Source organism: Accipiter gentilis, chromosome 26 (genome assembly GCF_929443795.1).
Source record: "Accipiter gentilis chromosome 26, bAccGen1.1, whole genome shotgun sequence".
In the NCBI taxonomy this organism is placed as follows: Eukaryota; Metazoa; Chordata; class Aves; order Accipitriformes; family Accipitridae; genus Astur; species Astur gentilis.
The window spans coordinates 2,413,227-2,438,153 of NC_064905.1; the positions used below are offsets into that span (position 1 = coordinate 2,413,227).

The window sequence follows — 24,927 nt, forward strand, 5'->3', positions numbered from 1 at the left end:
ACAAGCTGGGCTGAATATTTGGGTTCCGTCTTTCCTGCACATGGGAAGGACAGGATGGGAAATGTCTCTTTCCCCATCCAGCTGAGCAGCCGCAGATTTGGCTGCACATTAGAGCTTCTGGGAATTTGCACTCATCTCAGGATTCAGTAAAACCTTAATCTACAGCATAATCTCTGAGCACCACATCTGTGCAAAAGAGAGAAAAATGGTGGGGGACGCTGCTAACAGAGGTTTTGTAAAAGCAAAGGCTGCTGTGGGATGCTGGCTGCTTTTGGCCTGATGGTCTGCTGTAGGTGTTTGAAATAGACCCACTGAAACACAACAAGCTGAGCAGAGCATGGGAGATCTCTCCCTCCATTCCTGCCATCGTCTCCCAGGCATGGAAAGCAAGGACATTGCCAGCAGCAGAAGACACCCCCTTGATGCGCTCCATGCAGTGAAGGAGCAGCTCTGTTGCCCCCAGCTGAGGCTCTGCAGCTTTCCAGGGGGCTGAAGGAGGGGACTGGACCAGCACCTCGAGCCAGAGGACACGATCCTGTGGATTTGCATCCTGAACACTGACACGGACCCTCCAAGATGGGTAGACATAGGAGCCTTTCCCACGTGGGGACACTAAGACCCTTCTTCTCCCCCCAAACACCCATTCACATCCAACACAGGGCAACTTGTTACCTCTGAAATTCAAACTATGCCAGGACGGGACAGACAGACAGCATGTGCATAGACAAGTGCATCACAAGGTTGGGGCCAAGAAACCAAATGCCCCAAATCCCTTGGGCTGGATGGGGGGCAGAACCAGCCCAATTTCCCAGTTCCTCCCCTTGTCAAGGAACTGGGGTTAGGGTAAGTCAAAGCCTGCCGTGTGCTGCGTGCCCTGTGGGGAAGGATGCTGCTGCTACCTGAAAAACAGCATCCCAAAGCCAGCATCCCAAAACCAGCACATCCTGGTGCCCAGACTTGCTGGAGCTGCACAGGGAGGTACGGGTCATGGGCAGCACCAGCTGCTGAGTTACCCTGGCCCCATGAGGAGCAAATATTTCCAAATCCCTCCTGGAGATGTTAAGAAATCCCCTCTCAGGTGGGACGGGAGGACTGGCTCCTCCAGCAGCAATTAGCCCAGGAAGGACCAACGTGGCCCACAGCCCTGACGGCTGATGCGGAGTGGATTGGACCTGGGGTGCACATCCTCACCACAAACAAAGCATCTCCCAAAAAAACCCAAGCACCATAAAGCAGCTGCTGAGGCCCAAAGCAGGGCAGGCCCGCCGTGACGCCACTATCCCCCACTATGAGAGCCGAATCCCCCAACAAACTGATGGCGAGGTTTCCTTTGCCATTGGTAAGCGATGTCTCACATCCTCTCCGACCATAATGGGCTAAAAAACACAGTTCCCCTGTGGATTCAGCCCGTTTCCTTCTATTCTTTAACAGGAAGCTCTGCGAGAGTCAGCCCAGGCAGGCAAATCGCTCCTCACCCTCTCGTCCCTCCCGGGATGGATAGAGCCTCAGCGAGGCTGCAGAGCCACAAGCCACCAAGAAGATGCTGGCTCCGTCCGTCCATCCGCTCCTCTGGCTGTTCGGCTGCGTGCTGTTCCGAGGTGAGATGCTCTGCTTGCGCCCCAGGGAGGGTGAAGCGGTGCTGGGCGGGGGGATCTGGGGAGCCCGGCTTCACGGTGGGGGCACCAAAGGGAAGTGGCCAGACGTTTGTACGTGTAGTACCTGCCATTGGAAAGCTCAGCGTTTGAATTCAGGGGTGGCAGAAGTCAGGTTGCTGGGAAAAATGTGGCCGTACCAGGTTTACAGGGTTTATTTGACAGCGCTAGAATAAAAGAACCTGTTTCCTGGTTAACAAAAGGAGTGTTTTTGCTGAGGTTTGTGATGCCGAGGTGTTTTGTAGTAAGTGACTTTTGTCAAGTAAGTGTAAAGGTAGAACATTTCAATGTACAGGACATTATTTTCCTCAAAGGTATTTTTTCCTTGCCTGATTTTAATTTTTCCTCTCATCGATATAAATACAAAGACCACGTACAAGACTCATGCAGAACATGCCTCGTCCTTACTGTAATAATTCTGTTCTTTTGTGACAATTCTGCTTTAACTTCTCTTTCCCACGAGTCGCGGTGTGCGATGAAGGAATCGGTTTCTTGCTCTGAAGGGTGACAGGTTGTTTCTTCCTGCATCATGAGACATCTCTTGTGTTGCTGACAGCTGTAGTAGCTACGAGCTGAAAAGCATTTGAAGGAATATAGACTGCACCATCCTCGCTGCTTCTATTAGACAGCCACCTAAAAATAATGTGTCTGCAATCCAAAGTTTTTATCATTAAACCACAGAAGTTGCCTATGGGTTACAGCTGCTGTGCTGGTAATAATGGGATTTTTAAAAGGCTGAGAGTATAGAAACCAATTCAGTTAGTAGCTGTGTAATTCTTAGCAGTAAGAGCACATGGATTGGAAAACTTCTCTCTTCATTAGAGGGCAATACTGCTGGCTTCAGCAAAGGGGTGAATTGTGCCTGGTATCAGACAAAGGGCTTTGAGGCCCCTTGGCCATACTGTGATGCTCCTTCATGCCTGCCCAGAATGCTCTTTTTCTCTTAAAACTACTTGGTGTGGCTTGCACAGGACAGGAATGCCACAGAGGTTGTCAGGCACCTTCTCCGGCTCCGCCGCGTGATGCCAAGATCCAGCCCCTGCCCGGTGCGGGACGGCCGGCTGCGCTGCCCCGGAGATTCACCTCCCGGCTGGACCCAGCCGCTGCAGCATCAGCTGGAAGGGATGCCCACCCTCCGTCCTTCGGTCCTGAGCGCATCATCTCTGTCCTCTGCTGTCTGCTTAAAATCACGGGGCAGGGACCGTTCTCACTGGGTGCGCGTCTCGCAGGTAGCGCCGGACCCCAGCAGGGCCGGTGCCTACAGGCAACAAGAACGGCATTGCTGATGCTCGCTGTGCATCAGTGGATGCAGCAGTTGCACCTCTCTGGCTTCAATCCAAATAACCGGCCTTCCCCACTGTCATGTATGCTGTCTCACTTTTTTGCATCGATACAACAGTTCTGAAACAGCTTTAATTTTCTTTTTAATTTTATAGCAAAGTCGCTAAGGTGGTGTAGTACTTGGGGGGAAAGCTTTTGTGCAAAGCAAAGCAGCAGGCTTAGCGAAAGGGGCAGAGGTGGGGTCCATGATGCCGCTTGTTCCCCAACACACAGGCATCTGGAGAAGGGAATTAGAGGCTCTTGAACAAGATGGAAGAGCTCAGATGCCTCCCTGCACCTAAGGAGATGGAAGTAACCTTGCAGGAGACAGAATTTGCTTTGGCTGGAAAGTAATACCTGCCTGTTTCCACACAGGCGCCTTTTTTTTTTTTTTTTTTTTTTTTACTTTGTGCAAGTTCATTAATTTATTAATTACTTTATTATTTCTTAATTTAAACTTCTAAGCTCTCATGGTTATTTCTAACGGGAGGTTCAAATACTGTTATTTTGCAATTGCTGAAGTGGGAGGGTTTGGAACATTTCCAACCTGTTTTTCCTCTCCCAAGAAACACTTAACAGAAAATTTGTCCAAACAAACCTCTTCCTATGAACCATTTCCATTACAATGGGCAGGCATTTTCCAGACAAAAGATTTCCACTGAAAAATTCCTCCTTGAAACTGATGAGAGCCCAGCAGGATTTTCCCACTGTCGGTTGCTCCATCCACTGCTCTCCTTATCTGCGCCTCAGGCAGCAGACGGATAATGCCACGAGAAGCATGGTAGATCAAAAACATATATGTATGTCAATATATATTTTCAATATAATAAAAAACATGGGGTGCAGGTAGAGGACAGACATTCAGCTACCAGAACACCTTCCAGACACAGTACTTGCATCCTTAAACCAGGGCATCCAGTGTATCCTAAAGCTGATTCCTTGGCCAAAGGAAAGGCCAGTGCAACCCTGACCTAGTGAACAAGGAAGAGAAAGCAGGAGGTGGTTAGGAGAAATGTTTGTTCACAAAACAAACTGCTCCCTTCTCGTAACACGAAACCCTGCAGATGACTCTGCAAATCCGACCAAAGTGGCCCGAGACAGTTTCCAGGAATTATGCCCTATCTACAATAGGTGAGTCAACAACAGGTGTCCTCGGAGGGGATGGTGGTGGTAACCCAACACCGGGAACGCTCCTGCTGGGAAAGCCAAGACATGGGCTTAAGCCCAAAGCTGGAAAAGGGAGGTATGTGTCTTGCATGGCACCAGCAAAAGCCACCACTGCCAAGCCTTGGCTAGAAGGTCTCATTACTCCACTTCCCAGAGAAGCCCACTCAGCATGACCCAACCACCACAACAAGGAGGAACCTCCCATTTGGTCTTTTTTGTTGACTTACGGGCTGGGTGGGCTGTTTTTACCTTTCAGCTGAATCACCCCAGCACAGCAGAAAGGAGTGAAGTCCCCTCTAGTACCTCTGGCTGCGGTGGTGTTTGGAGATATAAGTTTCAGGGAGACTTTGCTCCAATGCTGGTAGCTGGTGAAACTTGCTACAAACCCGATGAAATAACCAGGGATGCGGTTAAATGGCACTGCCTTACTAGCAATTGCATTTCACAGGTTAGGGAGAATCTTCTTACCCCTTGGTGGTGAGAAACCACTGGCTTGGGACCCTGTTCCTTGAGATAAAGGTTTTGCTGGTCTGGGGGACAGGGATGGGACAGGGACATCGTAGTACAGCAGCAAAGCTAGTGGCTTGGGCTTGCCACCCTACATAAAGAAGAGGCAGAGAGAGCTCAGGTGGAGCTGTTTGTGGCACCAGTGTGGGTCCATGGAGGTGCAAAGCATGTCCATCCAGAGCAAGCCAGGCAAACCCTTTTGGCACTGGGGACAGCCACCACTGGTTCTGGGCAAGAGAGAGGGGATGCAAGGTTGGTCACCCCTACCTCTCCCACCATCATCAGGCACAACTGCAGACTCTGCATGCTCCCAAGGGCAGCACAGCCCTGGGCAAGCAGCTCCAGACATATGATTCAATCAGCTCCTCTCGTACGTTAGCTAGAAGTGTCTCTGGAGTTGCTAAAAATCTTGGAATCACACTGAAATTAGTGTGATTAGAAATGAGGGAGAAACTTATCATGGCTGATGATGCACCGGATGGAGACACAAGACCACTGACTGGGCTTTGTGTCTGCCACTTATCACAGCCACATAACATTCCCATGCCTTGTTTTCCCCAGATATGGAACAGGGATAATTAAATTACTTCTTCCATGAAGTGCTTTGAAGCCTGGGAATAAAACTGAGGGGATATTACCAGGGTCAGTCACCTAAAATCTAGACTCAGATGAAGCTTGTCAGGCCAAGGTGCTTTACCTGCTCCTTAGCGGCCGCTTCTGCAAGACTCAGCACTTCAGGCAGCAGCTGCAGGATGCGTCCCCAGCACCGATGCGCCGAAATGACTGGATGCAGGCAGGGACATCCTTCCACCACTCCCCTGGGGCTTCAAGCCAAGAGACGTAAGAAAAGAAAGTGGAAAGAACAGGAATTATGAGAAATCCCTTTGCCACCAGCCCCTTACACACCTTGTCTCCTGGGTCACCGGGTGGGAGCTGAACCGATCCCAGCAGATCACGTTCCTGCATGGTGGTTCACGAACACCGCACGGCCTGGCTGCTACTAGCAACGCCCAAATAAACCTGGGGAATCTTGGAATTACTGGAAAGAATAACAAATTTGTGAATGAACTTGGAAGCAGTCGCAAAGAGCCTCCATGAACTTGGGGGAACCAAGACAGGCCTGGTAGGCACCTACCACTGATCCACCACGTTGGCTCCGCTGCTACAGGGGATGGTAACGCGCGCGCTGTCACAGGGCTCTGCGGACGCCTGTCCGGAGGTGTAGTGTACAAGCAAATACAGCAGCTGACCTCCTGCAGCAGCTGGAGCACACATCATTTGGAGCAAAAATCATACAAACTGATGAGGACCACCCGCGAGGTGGCCAGTACATTGGCAGGACCTCAGCTGGTGGCCTCATCAAGGTGTGAAAGCAGCACTGCTGAACTAGCCTGCAACTCGCGATGCTTCCTCTGCACCTCAGTTTCCCCATCTACAGAAAACAAAGCAAAGCTGACACCACCCCTCTCCTCTGTAAAGTGCTCTGAGATCTGCTGATGAATAGTATTACTTTTAAAAAACTGTAGGTAGGCAAAAAGCACACGCTGAGCTCCGGCTCCCATCAAGCCTGGATAGGTGGTCCCCATCTTCCATTTGAACTGGGCATGGGGTGGTTTCCTCCTCCAAAGCCCCAGGACCAGCATCAAACCCTAGGAGCAGCGTAGCCAGGAGAAGGGCAGGACCCACATCACCAGCACCACAAAGACGAGGAGCAAAACCAGAGCTCCAAAACAAGCAGGTCGCAGAGGAAACTGGAAACAGTAAGCAGCTGGGAGGGTGATGGCACAGCAGCGTGATGGAGCAGGTGTTTACTCCCCAAACACCACGGAGCAGTGGTGGTGCAGCCAGGAGAAAAGCCAAGCCACTTTGCTCTTCTAGGAGCAACTGCTTTTTGTGGAAAAACCAGACCTCAGCACACACAGTGATGTGGCAGAGCCCACTCCATGCATGCGGTTTCCCCACATTGTTTGTCTCCCGGCTTGTTTTCTCTATTCAAGTGTTTTTTAATTGACTTCCCCTAAGATGTGTTTCCAGAACAGCTCACCAGAGAGGACCACAAAGCACGATGCTCAGAGAGGATGCCCAGGCCTGGGTGCAGCCCTTGAGGAGGGGCAGAGGAAGGCTAAGATTAATTTTAATTGCTGATGAGATCCGGGTTTAATTCCTGGCTCTCTAAACTTCCCATAACACTTTGGCCAAGTCATTACAATGCAGAACCACTTGGCAGTGAGCTGCCAAATGTCCCCATGTCATTTGGGAATTAGATGCTTAAATACCTCTGTGGCTCTGGGACGTGATTTAGGCTGTCAGTTATCCAGCCTGCATAACGACTCTTTTCCTCTCTCTCTGCCACAATTTCCACCTTACCTGTTCTGCTGTGAGACACTCAAGGCAGAGGCACCTTTTTCAGGTGCTTAATAAAATAGGACCTAGACTTTTGCAGAGCTCTCTGCTTTCCAGGTTTCCTAATACAGGATTTTTTTCCACGTGAAAGTCCTAAGAATTGGGTGTTGTTGCTCTCTGCTGCTTCAGCAGCTGCTGCGTTTCACCCAGGAAACAGCTGCATTTGTGTTAAGCAGTCAGTATATTTTTGTCATGGGTCATTTGACAGAAATGCCAATATAGGAATTGAGAAGTCTAATTTTACATTGCTAGGTCTCTTTTCTGAAAGTATTTGTTTATGCAACCTGCAAGCAGAGGGTGATGCTGAGGTTGGTACAAGGCTGCACAATGCCAAGTGGGCTCTGCAGCTCCCTGCCATGTAACACGCTACCTGGGGACAGGTAGGACATCACCACATCTCCCCCCAAAACTGCCAGGGAAGGAGAAGGGTCCAGCGAGTCCAGGGTTACATGTCATCAGGGACAGACGGTCCCTCTCCATTACCAGTTCTGGTGGACAGGACCAGTCCCAGTCCCTGGGCCTTCATACTGGTGCCAGAGATCCTCCCCTGTGACTCCATCCCTCTACAAATACAGACCGGACAGCACGAGCCCTTCTGGAGCCTCATCTAAACCCTGCTGAAGTGTTTCCGACAACTGGCGCAGGTCTCTGCTACAGCAGTGCTGCTAGACAGAGGCTCTGATGGAAAGTTTGGGGTTTTTAAATGTCAGTGCCTCTCTTTGGTCAGCAGCTGGAGAAACCACTCTTTAAATTATTGCCAAAAACAATACCAAAGCAGAAATACCTAAAATTCACCTTTTTTTGTTTTGCATCATTCTCTTTTTGTGCCAAGGAGTGAGCAGGGTGAGTTGCTGGCTCTGGGAACATCTCGGCTGCCGTGAGAGAAGGCTCCATGGAAAGACCCCTCTGCTCTTAGTCTAACACTCACATCTAACCTCACAAAAGAACTACTGCAAAGAACAGAAATCCAAAATCCCCCTGCTCATCCTCTGGAAAAGTTAACCGAAAAGCAGCTAGCACTGAGTCAGAGCTGAAATGCACCTGCAGCTCCGACGTGCTCCTCTGCAGCCCGACGGCTCTGGTGGGTAATCGGGAGTTTTCCATTACAGCAAGAGAAGAAAGCCGTTATCTCCCATCATAAATCCCTCAGCGAGCTCCCTGTCTCCACCTAGAACTGCACAATCCGGCTGTAAATCACTTGCACCCAAACACGCAACAAATATCTTGGCAGTGCTTACGCTCAATGGCGAGTCATTTGAATGGCTTTGAAGTTTATGGCAATTACAGCTGCGCTGGCCGCATCCTGACTATTATTGTTAGCTGTTTATATAGCCAGGGCCCTTCACGGAGGGGAACAGGGCCGTGCTGGCAGTGGCACCAGGAGGAAACGGCGTCCAGCACCGTTCGCATGAGACTCCCCCGGGGATGTCTGCGGGGAGCCGCGACGCGTGGCACTTTTTTGTTTGTACCCATCGTGCTGCCCAGCCCCACGACGTGACCTGGGTTTCTTCCTGCTTCGCACACGTCCGTCCCCCTCCGGTGTAATTCAACTAGGATGCTAAGCACCTTCACCAAAAGAAAACACCTAATATTACAGGACTTTTGATTATTTGAGTTGGCCGGGAAGGCATAACAAGCAGCAGTGACCAGAAGTCAGAGCCAGATCTGCCCTGCTTTGAAAAAACATGCAGTTGTGTTTAGAGAAGCCATGGCCATTTATTCCAAGTGCCAAAAGAGGATCTCCATCTCTTGGCCTTTTCACAGCAAGACCAGTCACTTATCCGCAGCAAAGCTCGCACGCAGCAGACCAGGGCGAGCATCTGCTTAGACAGGTGAACTCCAGGGACTGAGCACTGGGAAAAAACCTGCTTATTCATCTTATTTACAATAACCCCAGGGTTTAGTTTTGCAGATGGAGAACTCCTTATGAGCCAGTGCTCTGGTGTGACCTTCAGCGAAGGGCTGAGCTGGGGTGGAAGAAAGCGTGGAGTACGATCCTCTTCCTCTTGCCCTAGCGCTGGGGATACTGGAGCTAGCCCATGGGATGGTCCCAGCAGGGATGGCAGTACAGGGCGATGGCATCTCCCTTGCTCTCAGTTTCCTCCTGTCCCTAGAGGCTCTGTTCAAGCTCTCAGACTTCTCCTCAGCTGCACCAAAACCACTGGAATAAACTGCCAGCTCAGCACCTTCACCCCCCTTTTCCTTAGACAAAGTGTAGACAACAGCTCTTTCTTCAGCAACTCTCGATGCTTTCATGTGCCATGTACACTAAAAAGCACCTGTGATAATTTCAAGAACATGTGTTACAAGCAGCTACCTCTCCCCACAGGAAAATAAGACAATGGCTTCTGCAAGGTGATTTTGGAAAAAGAGAAGCTGTTTGAGCTTGGCAGCTGCTAGAGGATATTGGCCCCCATGATGATCTCAGCACACTATTTTTTGTGCTGAATGTATAGAGTATCTTAAGGCTTTTGCAAACCAACGTCCCAAAATTGTATTGTACAGCTGTTTAAGCAGAGGAAGCCCAGACAAAGAGAAAACTTGGCAAACTCTTAGGATCAATGGAAACAGCCCGAGTCACCACACATTCTCCACGGAGTCAGCTGGGCCCCCGGGGAGCGGGCAGTGCCCCACAGCATCCCAGGCAACAAGGGTGCAAAGGGGTGCACCCCCCTTCCTCAAAAGAAGAATCTCTACCTCTTTAAGAAGGGCAACCATGTGCCCAAAAGATCTTTTTTTTTCATTATATTAGTTGATTTAGTAAGTGATGTTACATCTGTCCATAATCCTGTCTATTTTACTGACTGATGCTCATTTAACCCGCTCTTCAAAGCCTGCAGACAAGGATATCCCATAATTCTCCTTACACAATCAATCCTAGCAACTCACTTTCCTTATGTTAAGGCAGCTTCCTATTGCCCAGCCTCCCTTTTCCTTGCTGCAGTTAAAAGTCCTTGTTTTCTGGTCCTGTTCCCAGTGGATTTAGAAAACCAATTAGTCCCTTCCTCTCTATGTAATTAAAGATCTGATCATGTCTACTCTTTCATGGACTAAACAAGACAGTTTTGCCAGCCTGCTGCCCAGTAAGGCAGAAGAGGAAATCATGGAAAAGATCTGAAAAGTCAGATTTGATTTTCACAGCCAAATCCTATCTGGAAAGAGACCATGTTTTATTATGTATTCACTGTGGTTAACAGTTTTGGTTCCTGTTTGGCCGGGATCATTGTCATAAAGCCTCAGACAAAAAAACAATTATGACTCCAACGCAGTTACGTGAGAAAAATGAGATCAATCAGGAGCTCGTTACACCCAGACAGTCCCAAGGGGTAAGCTCTGAGCCAAGCCCTGATCACATACACTGGATGCTAAAGGTCTCATTCCAGATACGCACCGCTATCAGGGCATTTATCTGACGTCTTTCAGACACCGACAGCATAGGTACCTACCACAAAGTTCATCGCCTACACCACCTCTACAGCTCCTGGTAAGAAATGGGATGTTGCAGGCTGTGGCTCCTCTAGCCACAGCTAGAGTAAGGTAGAAATATGAAATAGGTAAAGTAAGGCAGACATCTGAAACAGGTCAGAGCAATAGGGTTTTAGAAGTGCCCGGTCCTCTCTTTGGTGAGAAAGAGAGCCTGGAGATGAGCTCTCTTGCAGGCTGGTTCATGAGAGATGTAAAGTGGCACATGAGATGAATCTCGCATACAGCAAGGACGGATTCTGGCTCTAAATGGGCACACAAGCACTGCTCTGCTCTGGCTAGTGCTGCATTGCTGGACCTCCCCTCCTGCCACCCCACGAGGCACAGCATCCTGCAAATGCGCTGCACCTCACCACAGACCACTGCTGCAATGGAGTTACGCAGCATTACAAGGGGACAGCGAGCTGGAAGGATTCAACCTTTACTGTCCCTTTTTGTCCGAAACCTTTAGCCCTCGTGGGACTCCGGTGAGATGGATCACTGGTGGGATCAGATTCAGCTGGTTTCTGTAGCTGTAACATAGTGCCTTTCATTAATCTTAACTACAGGCAGCACCAGGATTACCATCGATAACCATTTAAAGATACCAATTTGGATGTGCATTTCCAAAACAACAGACTCAAAGTCACCTTTTCAAAGTTAAACCAGTTGGGTTTGATTTGACTGTTTAAAGTGCATTTACATTTTTGAGTTCTTGTCCCCAAATATGGGAACTGGACATTTCTTTTTTCTGCTTTAAATGGCAGTTTAAATTGGCATCTCATCTAACCATAGGACTCCAGGAGCTGGGGCTTAAAGAAAAATACCAGGGATCCTGAGAGTAGGCAGCATGGGGGATTGGTGCAGGGATGCTTTGTCATAAAACAAAACAAAACAAAAACCAAACAGAAACACTTTTCAGTTGAGAAACTAGGGCCTCAGTGCAACACCTGCAATCCTGGGAGAGCAAAGGCTTGCATGGACCTACAGGACTACCCACCGCTACCAGGGAAGGCAGCTCTGAGTCGGTCCCCAAGCTGCAGCCCCCTCGCTGGGTCCAGACTTACATGGCCACAAGGCTTCAGCCAGCTTCCCAGGATACAAATACATAGGATAGAAGGATCAGAGGTAGGAGACAGGAAGGAAAAACAGTCCCATCGGCTTCTGGAAGCCTTTACAAACCTTATCAAGCGTGTGTCTTAACTCTTTAAACAGCTCCGGAATACAGGTCAAATAGTCTTTCTCCAGCAAGACTGAGCTGGAGGCAAACAGGTCACGGGGAGGGAACGACCCCACTGGTTCGTATGGCCTTGCATATTCCCTGTCAGAGAGGAAGACGGCCCCGTGAAGGGTTCGGCTCCATCTCGAGAGGAGGGCATTTATCCTGGCTGAATAAACTCCAGTACTAATTTACTCAGAACCTGATAGTTTTGCACTCAGTGTTTGCTACTACTTCTTTGCTAATGCTTTTGGGGAAATCATGTATTTCAAAGTCATTCCCACAGAAGGTGAGGAAAACCCAAACCACAAAACCAGCAAGAACAGCAATGCATTAGTGACAGTCACAGATTAGCACCACTAATACTCTTATTCTTTCATTTCAGGTACTACAACCTCCACAGACTCTTCTGTCCCTGCTGTAACAGGTACCTCCTTGGTTGTGATCTGCTTTGTATGTCTATTTGGTTGTGGATGCACATGCCCATGTGGGGAAGCAAATGGAGAGCCCACAAATGGGAACCAGATTCAAAATTCGCATCCCCTGAAGCACCTTCTCCCAGGACCCTGCGTTGCCCGCCTCTGCCTGCCCCATCTATCACCATTCAGCCCCAGATCTCCAGAGGCCACTGTGTCCCAGAAGATGACCTTGCTTGGTTCCCTTTTTTGTCTGGAAGAGAGCAATGTGGTGTTCTGGGAAGCCTAGTGAAAGCAGAGGAATCCTGCCTCATCTTTGCTCCCCGTTTCCCCCAGCTGCTTCCTACCAGTTAACGTGCTCTCCTCCATGGATCCTCAGAGCCAAGGTCCCTTTGCCCACAGGTCCCTATACCCACACCGGTGACAAACCCTCTCCTGAGCATCTCTTGCCCCCATCACCCTTTCAGCTCTCATTGGCTACAGTGGCCCCTTTCTGGCCCATCCTTCAGCCCCTCCTGTGGGGATGCCACCAACAAGGAGCATGTGTAGGAGACGTCACCTCCATGTCTCTCTGCTTGTGTTGCAGGTCAATCCCAATCAACAACACACAGCCCTGAAGTAAAGGACCATACCTCAGGTAATGCTCGTCTGGAGACCTAAAAGTGCAGCTCAGGGACATCCTGGCTTGTAACTGGTCTGACTTCAGTCTAGCTGGGCCACCCAGTGACAAACTGGGCTATGCGGTGATAGGTTAGATGAGAACAGTGTTGGGAAAAAGGAAATTGTGTGGTGTAAGGGCTTCTGATCCACCCAGCTCACCCCAGAGGGATCAAGCCATCGGGGTGAGCAAGAACAGGGAAAAACCACTAAACTGAATAGGGAGAAGCAGGGTCAGCAGGTCAAAACCCAGGGAAAACCCTGGGCTTTGCACAAAGGACACGACTGCCCGGAGCCCAGCAGCCAGCCTGGGCAGTGTCTGCTTTGCCGCATCCTCCTACCCGGCATCACCCGCTTTGCTTGGCAGCTCTTCCGTGCAAGGACCGTCGGGTGTGAGCGGTACGGGCAAGCACCGTGCCTCGCACACCAGGTCTGGCCTTGGCTCCTGGTGTTGTGACAGAAGAACAGCAATGAAATCATTGTTGTAAGAGCTTCCCTGCATTACATTTGCTGTTCAATACTGCTCTCTTGACAAGCCCGACCGCATTTTCTTTTTTTTAACTAAAAACTTCCAGTGCTTTGCACACCCTCAGTGCCTCCCATACAACAGGTCAACATGTTCCCCATTTCTCCAAGAGGAAAAGGGGAAAGACAAAGAGGCTTGTCCTAAACTGTACAATGTTTGTGTCGACACAGGGACTGAACGCTGCCTTAGCTCTAATTCAGTTATTCACGTTGGGGGTTTTGCTTTGTTATCTATCTTCATGGAAACAGCAATCACTCATAAGGACAGAAGCGTATTTAAAAGTAATATGAACTGCTGAGGAGCTCCCTTAACTTATTCTCCTTTTTCTGTTCTCCCCCTCTGCTGAAACCAGCTACAGGACACTACCACATGTACATGATGGTGCAGAAGCCCTCCTACTAATTGGGCATAGGGAGGTGTTAGCAGAAAGTTACATGTTTCAGTCTGAAAATACACAAAACCAAATACACAGGAAGAGACCTCTCCAACTCCAGATCCACATCTGTTAGTCCACTTGGATCTCTGGAGACAGATCTCTTCCTGCTATACTTGAGGGAGGGAAATCTTTCTAAGCATAGCTACCCCTCCAAAGGGACCCCAAAAATATAAAGGGAAAACATCTCAAAAAGATCTCAGATTCTGCTTCCATGCCTTGCAGAAAAAAGAAACTTAGTCCTAAATTTGAATATTTTGGTGAAGCATTTGGGCAAAAGGGGAAAAAAACCCCTGACCTTACCATTTTCACTCTTTTCTCATTTTTATTGGGAAGCCAGCTGAAGTCTAGACAAGGAACTTGCCTGCAAATTCCAAGCTGGTGATCTACAATTCCTTGCAGAGGGCTTGTTGAAAGCTTTCTGCCCCACATCTTGCTCTGGATCATGTTCTTGCTATGCAGCTTTGCATAGCAGGTTGAGGAAGATGACAGAGCCTCCAGACCACTGCAAGAACTGAATTATTTGTGCTTAGAGACTCTCAGTGAAATAAAAGTCAGCATTTCACATAATGAGCAAACACACACGTGGGTGCCAGGCAGCTCTAGGCAGTTAAAGTGTCCAGTGATAAAAATACCTTCATTTTCAAAGCAGGAAAAAAGTGGTGGCAAAAAGCAGACTTTCTCCATGTGTCTCCTGAGCTCTGCCAGCTCATCACCTCCGTACACTAAAAAAAGCAAAAGCTAATGCCGAAGCACAAGAGCTCCCTGACTCTGAGCAGGATGAAGGCTATTTCTTTGTCTACTTATGCCTGTGCTTTCCCTAGCAGATTATCCATAAGTCCCAAGGAGTCTGAGGACTCTTTCCAATAGCCATGCCCTCCTCCAAGCTGTTTTTGAGCAGTGCATGGGGTGAGCAGAGCTCTTTGAAGTAACGCTATGCTTCCTCTACAGAGCCTTCAGTAAAATCAACACCAACAACCCACTTGAATCTCTCCTCTGTGGGTCAAACCACTACAGCCAAATCCTTTTCCATCACTACAACACCGCTAGCGTTGACTGTGCAAGGTAAGTATGGAAAACTCAAATTTTTGCTCAGGCAGGACCTGTTCATGCATCCCTCCTTATCCAAGCAAAACCGGGGGGCATCAGAAAGACTGGGCTAGTCCATGCCCTGCTACTTACTCAGTAGCAGCAACTTCTGAATCTCTTTGAGTCTTTGCTAAAAGAGCAGCTCATTCCAGCTCACCAAAAGCACAGGGCTGGACACAACCATGACCTAGATGTGGCATCTGCACAGCAAGCCCGTATCAGAAAAGTCAGTTCATGCTTTTACCACGTAATGGTTTGTGGAGGAGCTATAGGCGCCGTGGCCTCCCCAGCAGACCTCTCCCAAGCTCACCTCTCCTGTACACTCTCTAATTAACCACACAGCTTGCTAGTTGGACATCCTGATGTTTGTTTGGAGGGGAAGTCTAATGCAAACAAAGTTTTTTACCCCATGGAAACCCCACAGCTCTCCATAGCACAATTAGTAGCAGCATCAAGAGTTAATTCTCCTTTCCCATGTTTTCTTTATCCAGATGAAAAGTCCAGTGGAAGCAGAAGCACAGCAGCTTCACCACCTCAAGGTACTTTATCCTTTTATAGAGTAACAATTAGTTTAGATAATTTCATGGCAATTAGCTTACTTGGTTCACATGGTGCAGGTTATCTAACCACTGGTGTCCTGGTTTCAGCTGGGATAGAGTTAATTTTCTTTCTAGTAGCTGGTATAGTGTTATGTTTTGGATTCAGTATGAGAAGAATGTTGATAACACACTGATGTTTTCAGTTGTTGCTAAGTCATGTTTATACTAAGTCAAGGATTTTTCAGCTTCTCATGCTCAGCCAGCAAGAAGGCTGGAGGGCACAAGAAGTTGGGAGGGGACACAGCCAGGGCAGCTGACCCGAACTGGCCGAAGGGATATTCCATACCCTGTGGCATCATGTCCAGTATATAAACTGGGGGGAGTGGGCCTGGGAGGGGATCGCTGCTCGGGAACTAACTGGGCATCGGTCAGTGAGTGGTGAGCAATTGCATTGTGCATCACTTGGTTTGTATATTCCATTCTTTTATTATTATTATTATTGTCATTTTATTATTATCATCATCATTATTATTATTTTCTTCCTTTCTGCCCTATTAAACTGTTCTTATCTCAACTCATGAGTTTTACTTTTTTTCTGATTCTCTCCCCCACCCCACTGGGTGGGAGAGAAGTGAGCAAGCAGCTGCATAGTGCTTAGCTGCTGGCTGGGGTTAACTAGTCTTCATCTTGGGGTTGAGGTATCAGTAACACCCAAAATCATGTCTGGTAACCTTACAAGCAGTGATAAAACACAGGACCAAATGCACTTAATATCCTCTGTCTGGGATGAACTTGAACAGTTGAAAGACTGATCTATGTTTAGGAAAAGGGAGCCCTTCTAACATCCTTTAAAAATTTTTTTTTTAGCTTTTGACAGTTTGCTTAGCTCAGCCTGTAAGCAAAAATTGGAGAATTCAGTAAGAGTTTTATCAGAATAAGGGCAGAATCCAAGAGAGTTGGAAGACTGAAATATGAGAACTGAGCTGATTCCCCACTAAAGATTCAGCCTCAAAAATCTGTAACAGTCAAGACAGAAACTGCTCTGCCTCTCCAAGTACCTCTCAGATCTTCTCTAATGCAAGCAAGGTTAAAAACCCGTGCTCAGCTCTGCCTGCACAGATGTCCAGCCAGCATGCCTGTGCCAAGCTAAGCCAAGAGCCTTTTGCATCAGAGCAGATTGCTATTAATTATAACCCTGCTTTATATCTGAAAAGCTCCATACATCTTTCACTATAGAAATGTTGCTGATGCTTCCAAAAGGAAAGTCTCCTGTTGTGGGAGACCCAACATTTCCCAGGGATGGGGTATCCATGCCAGGCTCAGCAAACCACAGCTTCTGCCCACCGCCTGTGGCTAGAACAATTTCAGAATGAAACAAAGGGTTTGATGACTGGTAGAAAAAATTGCACAGCAGTAGTCCTGCTTCTCAGGTGTGGTTACCCATTTCTGAACCAGTTAGATTTGTTATTTCAGACTGTTTCCCCTTTTTCTTCTGACTTTTGGCAAAATTACATTCCAAAACAGGGATGTTTTCTGCAAGACAGAAACCCCAGTTTCAGCTGCATGCCCTGCGGTCCACTGCAGAGTGCCAGGAGCTGTTTCACACTTCTCCAGGCAGCACATACTTTTGGCCCACGCTGCTATTGGGAAGGTGGGGGTGGGAAGGGAGAGGAACGAAGATCTTACTTGACCTACAGATGATTTTCTGAAGCTCTAAAGTATCACTTTTAGTCTCCCAACAGGGCCTGCAGCTCTTCATTAAGGTCAGTGCAGATAATCTGGACGTTCAACACACGTCCAGGAGGCAGCAAAGGGGTTTTTTCTCTGTACAAGTGAAACCCACAGGCTAGCTTTAAATTTGCTTGCACGGGCATTGGAAGTAGCTGTCACAAACCAAACAGCTTCATATAAGCCAGTTCATCCCACTGAGAACTGGAGTCCTTGCTCAAACGAACCTCTACGCTCCCACAGCTAGACTACATATGGTGTGCAAGTTAGCCCAACTCAAACTAGCTTAATTACTTCTAGATAACCCAGGACAGCATACCCACTAATTCCAACTCCAAGGACAAGCCAAACAGTCAATCCACACCCATATTCTGCAGAATTTCTCCCGCTAAGCAGATTTTTTTTTTGAAGTCTCAACATTTACGAGCAATAGCAAATCTATAGCCTTCCCATTTCACTCTTCCAGTATTCAGCTGCTGTATCTGCCCAAAAACTGCATCTGGGACTGCAGAGCCTGAACAGTTTATACAAGGGTATTTGAATTTTTGTTCCCCGAGTTTCTATTTGGACATGGAAAATAGTACAAAGTATGTTTGGTGGGAAGGTTTTAGCCCAAGTAAGAATTCCATGTTTCCCCAGATATCACCAGAATTATTGTGAACCCATTCTCCTCTCCAGCATGCCTATTAATTCTTTTGGTTATTAGATGACACTAAAAGACAAAACTCACATTCTGTCTTTCTCTATACAGGTCAGGAGCCCAAGAGAAGCAAGAATACCACAGCATCAGCAACTCAAGGTGCTTTCTCCTTTCTCATGCAGAGAGATGGTTATCGCGAGATGCTTTACAGCCCTTTTCACAGCCAACAGCAAGGCCATCATACTGCTGCTGTCTTCAAGGCAGCATGATGAATGGACAATGAGTACCTGAGGGATGCTAGCCATCCCATCTAGCCCTTGAAAAACCTGTAAAGCGCCACAGAAGTAGCATTTCGGGGCAACTTGTTGAGCCTGGGAACAGTGGTTGTGAGTCACAGCAGGAAAGGTGTCACTACGGCAAAAGCTTGTAAAATGAGGGAGACAGGATAAGCCTCACCCTCAAACACACTGCCAGATCAGTCCTTCACCTGCCACGCTGTTTTGTCACTAGGGCCCCAGCAGAAAACCCTATGGGTCTTCTCAGACTGTCGATAAAATGGGCCACGCCAAGGCAATCTGATTCCCACATAGGTCTTGGTCACTTTGCTGTTAACATTGATGGGGGTGGCCAGGATCCAATGTTATTCTCTTCAATAAAGTGCAAGTGCACGTTAGGTCCTCTAGCATTACTAGGAATCCTCTTCCCAACTTTGGAAGAAAGACTTTTATATAAAGCTACCTTTTCCCCGTCTTGTAGGCACCTCAAAGCCAGTCACTCCAACACCGAAGCCCTCTGACTACTTGCCTGTGCCCACTCCGACAGATGATAAATCACCACTGACAGTGGCAGCTTTTGGTAAGGTCTTGTGCAACCTGGGGAGAGGAAGGGGATCTGTTTTGCCAGGCCACACTGTTTTGGACACCCAGCTTCAAAGATGCTTCCCTGGAGATGGCTCCACAGTTTTCTTCTTCAGCATGCCTGATCCTGGAGTTTTCAGAGTGCAAGGAAAAACCCTTGAGAAAAAGACTCATCACCAGCAGGCAATAAAGCACCTAATAGATATTCCCAGCCATGTCCAGTATACGAGGGACAGACAATTTGAAAGTCCATCATGGCTACACCTGAGCCTGGGCTCTTGCTCCCAGCACCAGTGTTTGCCCCAGCTCCATATCAGGGCAAGACCTGGGCACAAATGATCCCATGCTATGCTTTTGTTTCCCTGATAATGTCTAGAATAAGCTACCCGCCTGGAAGCTTAGACTTTTTTTTTTCCCCTGCAAACCTGTTAGGACTGCCTTCCCACCCTGCCTTACTGCTCTCCCCTGTACACTTGCACCCTGACTGGCAGGAAGCAGCTCAGTCCTCTGCATCCTTCAGACTGTGGAAGGATGGAGCAAGAGATGCCATACCTTAACCTGGCGATAGATTTGAAAATAGGCACAGGGTAGATTTAGAGACCCATTCTGCCTTGAGCTATACTGTCCCCCCTCCTCCATGAAGACGAGTGAAAAAACCCGGTTTGCTCATTCTTATCACACTATAGGAAAAAGTGCTATTTCAGAAGCATTTTTAAAAGTCAAGTGTTAATTTCGTAAGTATCATTTGTTTACATCCTCCAAGGGAAGCCACAAGAAGTCCTGAAGCAATCTTAACAGGACAAGATTCCCGTGCAAAGAATAGTTTTATTTATTGAGGCCTGATGTCAGAATCAAATCTGCACTTGGCCACTGGCTTATGAGACAGATAACATTGTTCACAGACTTTAGCTTGTCTCTCCCTATTACATTACACATTTTTCTGACTTTATGCACTTTTAGGGTAAGATTTACCAACTGTAGTAAGGACATACTGACTTCAATCAACCCCCAGTGTAATCAGCTGACTTCTGCCCTCCTGGCACTGCCTTACCAATTAAGTATTCGTCAGAAGCCCTTTAAGGCTAAAACACAACAGTATAAAGCCATTTGCTCTAGTGACTACTTACTTCTCTGCCCATCACGTGCCATGCTCATTTTAATGAAAATACAGATTTCCTAGCCAAGTTTTGATGACAGTCTCTCCACTACCCCAGAAGCCAAGGAGGACAGGCACACTGTTATATCAATTGCAGACAGTTCTTTCCTCCATCCCCAGGTGTCATCAGCTTCATAGTTATCCTGATAGTGGTTGTGATCATTCTGGTCAGCGCGGTCAGCCTGAGATTCAAGTGTAACCACTCAAAGGACTCAGAAGGTATTTGCCTGGGGTGATCTGTCTTTCCCTAATCAAAAAGTCATCAGTTTCTACATGGATCTGGCAATTCCTAAAAGACACTTTTAAAGAGCTTATACAGTGGGGAGGTTTTGAAGCCAAACTAGAATGCAGACTCAGCAGTTAGGAATGTAGCATGACCACCTCTTTAGAGCCCCCATCTACACAGGGAAACAGTCTCAAGTTTGCTGCAGTTAAATGTGCAGATTTCCAAAGGTGGGCAGCTCTTCCAGAAGTCATGGAGTTTGACACTCCTTTTCCCCCAAGAACCCCATTTCCCACTAAGCAGTGCCCACTAGAGGGCAAGGCTGCTCTACAGCAAGGCAGGTAACTGCCAAAAAACCAAAAGATGCTAGTGACTAAACAGGCAGCAAAGCATTCAGTCCTGCCTGTATGTCACGTTAGTTGAAGAATTTTCTCTAATCAGCTCTCAAGTATCGCCCGTGGTGTCTCTAATCTCATTTGGATATAATTTATAACCCTGTACAACATATTTCTGAATATAGTTGACTTATTTTATTGCTTGGCTGTGATGTTTTTTCACCTGTACATCACCAACTGCCTTTCTCCCTCCAGACAAACAGAAACCAGGGACCTCCATGGTATCAGAGAGGTAAGGCTGCTCACACTATTCACATCCTATTGAAAATGCCAATTTTATTTCATAACTAATTTTAGCAAGGAAAAGAGGCTGCTTTGGTTATTTCAGGTGGAAGCATTTCAAGACGTCTTTGAGACAAGTAAAAAAACCAAAATGAGCACTGATAGAACCTCATCCTCTTCCTGATGGAGTCCAAAGTAGCAGTTCAATATTTAGGGGACTCATTTCAAAGCTGCACCGATATCTGTGAAGACTCATCACCTTCCAAAAGCAGTTTGCTTGTCTGTCTTTGCCTAGATCCAGACTTGAGGTCTAAACTTGGGCTTCTGAATCTCAGAGAAGCCTCAGTGAGATGAGACCAGGTCCCCAGAAATATCTTCCAAGAAACCTATTACCATTATCCAGCAAGAGCAGGATAAGGGGGGCCCAATCCAGAGACCTTTGGAAGAGAAGTACCAAGCAGAGGATGGTCCATCCGAACCCCACAGTCCATCACTGCTACCCAAGAAGAGATGCTGCATGTGGGAAAGCTGCAGGAAACAAGAGCTGGAAGGGAACAAAACACGTTGCTCCTACTTTTCTCATCTGATAGTTTCCTACTGAAGTAATAAACCCTGCTTTGGAAACAGGCAAGGTACACAGGGAGCAATGTCCCTAAGTATTTAGGTGTCAAATTTGCACCAGCATCAATGGTTCCCAAATACCCTTAATGATCATGATCTAAGTGATCTGCAGCCACTGAGGCAGGACATATCAGAGCAGAGGGCTGTGCCCCCTGAAGGCACCCTAATCCTCAAAGTCATCCAGTCTCCACTGGCACTAAATGCATATCCCAGCCCTCAGGGTAGGGAGAAAGGGGAGTTCCACCTTCCTAACACTTGTAACTCTCACTCTTAAGAGAGACCCTGACAATACGTGAGCAGCAGCATCAGATGTAAAAATATCCAGGGCTCCCTTTGAATGACAAATAAACTTAAAGGCATAGGACAGAGGGACACAGTAACGTTTCCTTTTGTTCCAGTTCTGGTAATGGCTGCAGGGCTAGAAGGTAATTCCATCACTGAGAACCAGATCCAAACTGCTCCTTGATTCTGCCTACAAGTAGTGACACAGGTGACAATGGCGCTTTCTATCGCGCAAACCAGCACCGCATCTGAATTTGTCTAAACACACTGCGTGTTTCACCAGAGACCTCCGAACCTGTGTTCAGACAGGTGATGGGGAATTTAGCACTAAGGATGGGCCTGAATCAGGACAGCAGCTCAAAGGGCAGCACAAGTCAACCCTGGTCTTACGTACTAGCCAGCCTCAGCCTTGGCTGTTTGCCTCCAGTTGTGTAAAAAGAAACCTCCCTCTCCCATTTTCCAGAGTAGTTAATACTGCCTTCTCTTCCTGACAGCTGCTCAGCAGGCACAAGCCAGAAGGACAACAGCATCACTCTGATCTCCATGAAGAACATCAACATGAACAACAGCATGAGTTACCCGCTGTCAGAAAAGGTTTCCTTTTTAAGCCTTGCTTTTTAAAGAGTTAGCTGGAGATTATTTCTCTTGTTAGATAAGAGCATACCTTTGAGGTATTTCTTCACTTTCTTATTCCTTCAGAAAGATAATAAAAACCAGCTGCCATCAAACTCCTAAAGGTCCAAACTGGTTCCAGTGAGCCTGGCAAAAAGTCTGGGTGCCTATCTCAGGTTTAACCAAGCTGTCTGAACCCAAGGTGTCAAGTATACCTCATGTATATATGTGCTATCACCTAGGCCAGCCATCAAAGCTGGAGTGGTTTGTCATTAAATGAAGAAGTAAATAAGCTAGCCTTGAGAAATCAAGGTCTCGCCCTCTAGTCCAAGCTTACCCACTCCTGCTGCACAGGTGATGTTGAAGCACATTCCTCTCAGCGCTCTCAGATCCATTCAACACGAGTAATTCACATCATTTTCAGTTGTTTTAAAGCTGGGACTGAGTTTGAGAGAACGCATTGCTTAACTCATTTTGCCAGCCCAATCAGGCTGCTGATGCACCACGTTTTGTTCCTTTTGCAGGTGCTATGAAGTCAAGGGCCCAGAACTTGAAGCTGACACATGACAACCAGCAGTGACTTTCTAGGTTTTTTGTTTTTTTTTTCTCCTTTGGGGAAAGAGCAAGGGTGGACTTTATGTATAAATTATTATGTCCTTTCTGATCAATACATTTACAGTAGCATCCCACATAGCTTCGCCACTTGGGGTCTAAGGGCTTTCGTCAGTTACAGCCTGCCATGCTCAATGGTTGATATCTAGCTCTATTTTTTATATGCCTTCAAATATTCAGATTATTCCAGCAGCAAGAAGCACCAAGGCACCATCTACTTCGCTAATAAACTGCTGCCTTAGATTAATGGCCTTTATAGTCTGTTCCAGCCAGTCACAGGCTCATTAATCAGTATAGCCCCACACTGAGTCAAACCCGTGCATTACAAAACCATGATCTGAAGCTGAAGGCCTAAGGGGACTTAAACGGCCAAGCGCTAGGTCAAGTCCCAGCACGACTGCTCCTCACCCCTTATCCTTGGTTCCCTCATTGTCCCCACTGTGGTGGGGATGATCAGATCCACCTACCTCACAGGGTTGTTGTGAGGTTATGTTAATCACTGTCTGTAAAGCATTTGGAGAACCATGAATTAAAGGTGCTGCTGAAATGCAAACTGCCATCTTAAATATTTTATTATTAATAATGGCACTTCAGGCAGGCAGATCGCTATCTTCCCACAGGTCCAACATGCTCAAAGACTCACCTAGAGTGTAAATAACAAGGTCTCTGCATAGACAGGGTTTTATCTGAGTGTAAGAAGGAGCAGCCACAAACAAAATGCTGAGCTACTTCAGCTCCTGAAGTTTGGTAGCCCGAGTTTGCTGGGAGAACTTCCGTCTTGTGCACCGCCACTTTCCCAGAGCTTTCTGATAGACCAGAAAAGCAGCATCCCCTTCCACAGATCAGTCAGAGCACCCACCTTACCGCAGCACCAAGAACCACCAGTGCACCCCCAAGTCACCACGATAACGAGAACAGTCCTCCGTTAGGCTCCACAGTGCAACAGCTCATATTTGGAGCCAGCTGGTTCACAACCCAGGCTGGCTCAGACCCAGCTGCCAGTCACTTACTGCCTACAGCAAAATACTTATGGGTGTAAGCCAAGCGACCGAGGATGATAGAGATGTCAATACCCAGCCTCCACATGACTGTAAGAGAAACGATGCGCTGTTGGGTATTTCTGAAGGTCTCAGCTGCCTTACTCAGCAGCATAACATACTAAAGCACTAACTCTGCAACTACCTTTGCCTCTGCCCATCTTCATTGTGACTCCTGCTTGCAAGCTTCACCAGCTCCACAGTCAACACAGACCTCCAGAGTACCTCATCTTCCCGGCAGCAGTATGCCGAGATACTACCTTCTCCTAACATGAGCATCAACATCCATCAAGCCTGAAGGTAAACTGTGACGTTAAGGAAAAAAAAGATCTAGCCAAGCACTCAAAATAGGTATTGCTGCACACATCTGCCTGCACAGTTCGATGAAACATAATAATTTAGCCTGATTTAACTTTATAGGATGGATAAGCGATGTTTACTGGAACATGCAGTGCTGGAGGTAGCTGTGCTTCGCAGCTGCCAATGAAGTGTTCAGCAAAACAAAAACAAATGCAATGTTTTCACAACTCCTGTTAGGATCCAACACACCTTCTATCTTTAACCAGGTAGTTTAATAAGGTATTTTTTAATAAATAAAACTTTTCTGGTAAAATTCCTGAAACGTAAAGTTACATCACTCTGCTCATCCACCCTCCACCAGACTGGTGAGTTTGCATAACCACAAAATCCTAGGTGATTCCCAGCTACGGGGATCCAGACAGCTCCAGATCCTAGAGACCTGCAACTTGCTGCGCGAAGCCTCACAGGTATGTTTTTAGTCCCAGTAGGACAATGCAAAGGCAGCTGGTAAGCACCTGTAATATGAAACACTTCAGTCACAGTCAAGCTTTAACTAATCTCCCCTCCACACCAACCTCTGAAAGATAGCCCCATGCTTAATTTTCCTTCCTTTGAGCTCCTTCTTCGCATAGGCTCTTGAAGACCTTGACAAATCACCAGAGCCTGCTCCACTTTAAAACTGATCCACATCCAAAAGCAAAGTTCCAACTTCAACCTTGTTCAAAAGAAAGACTGAATAAAAAAATAAACAGAAGTGATGTGACCCCCAGCTTCCAGTAGCTGCTGCTCATGTGAAAGGAGAGGTCTTCTCCAAGCTGCTGTGTTCCTACAAAGCACACTGGTGGAAGATAC

The 24,927-nt window shown here is 47.5% G+C and overlaps 1 protein-coding gene across 1 annotated transcript; it reads left to right on the plus strand.

The window, feature by feature from the left end:
• The first annotated feature begins 1,483 nt into the window (after positions 1–1,483).
• On the plus strand, positions 1,484–23,267 carry ECSCR (endothelial cell surface expressed chemotaxis and apoptosis regulator). Its single transcript, XM_049829699.1, is given in 12 exon segments — positions 1,484–1,526; positions 1,529–1,598; positions 12,116–12,157; positions 12,733–12,783; positions 14,714–14,827; positions 15,343–15,390; positions 17,870–17,917; positions 18,515–18,613; positions 19,892–19,990; positions 20,585–20,621; positions 22,009–22,108; positions 22,651–23,267. Coding segments are annotated over 12 exon segments (750 nt in total). The 5' UTR covers positions 1,484–1,493; the 3' UTR covers positions 22,660–23,267.
• Positions 23,268–24,927: the final 1,660 nt, after the last annotated feature.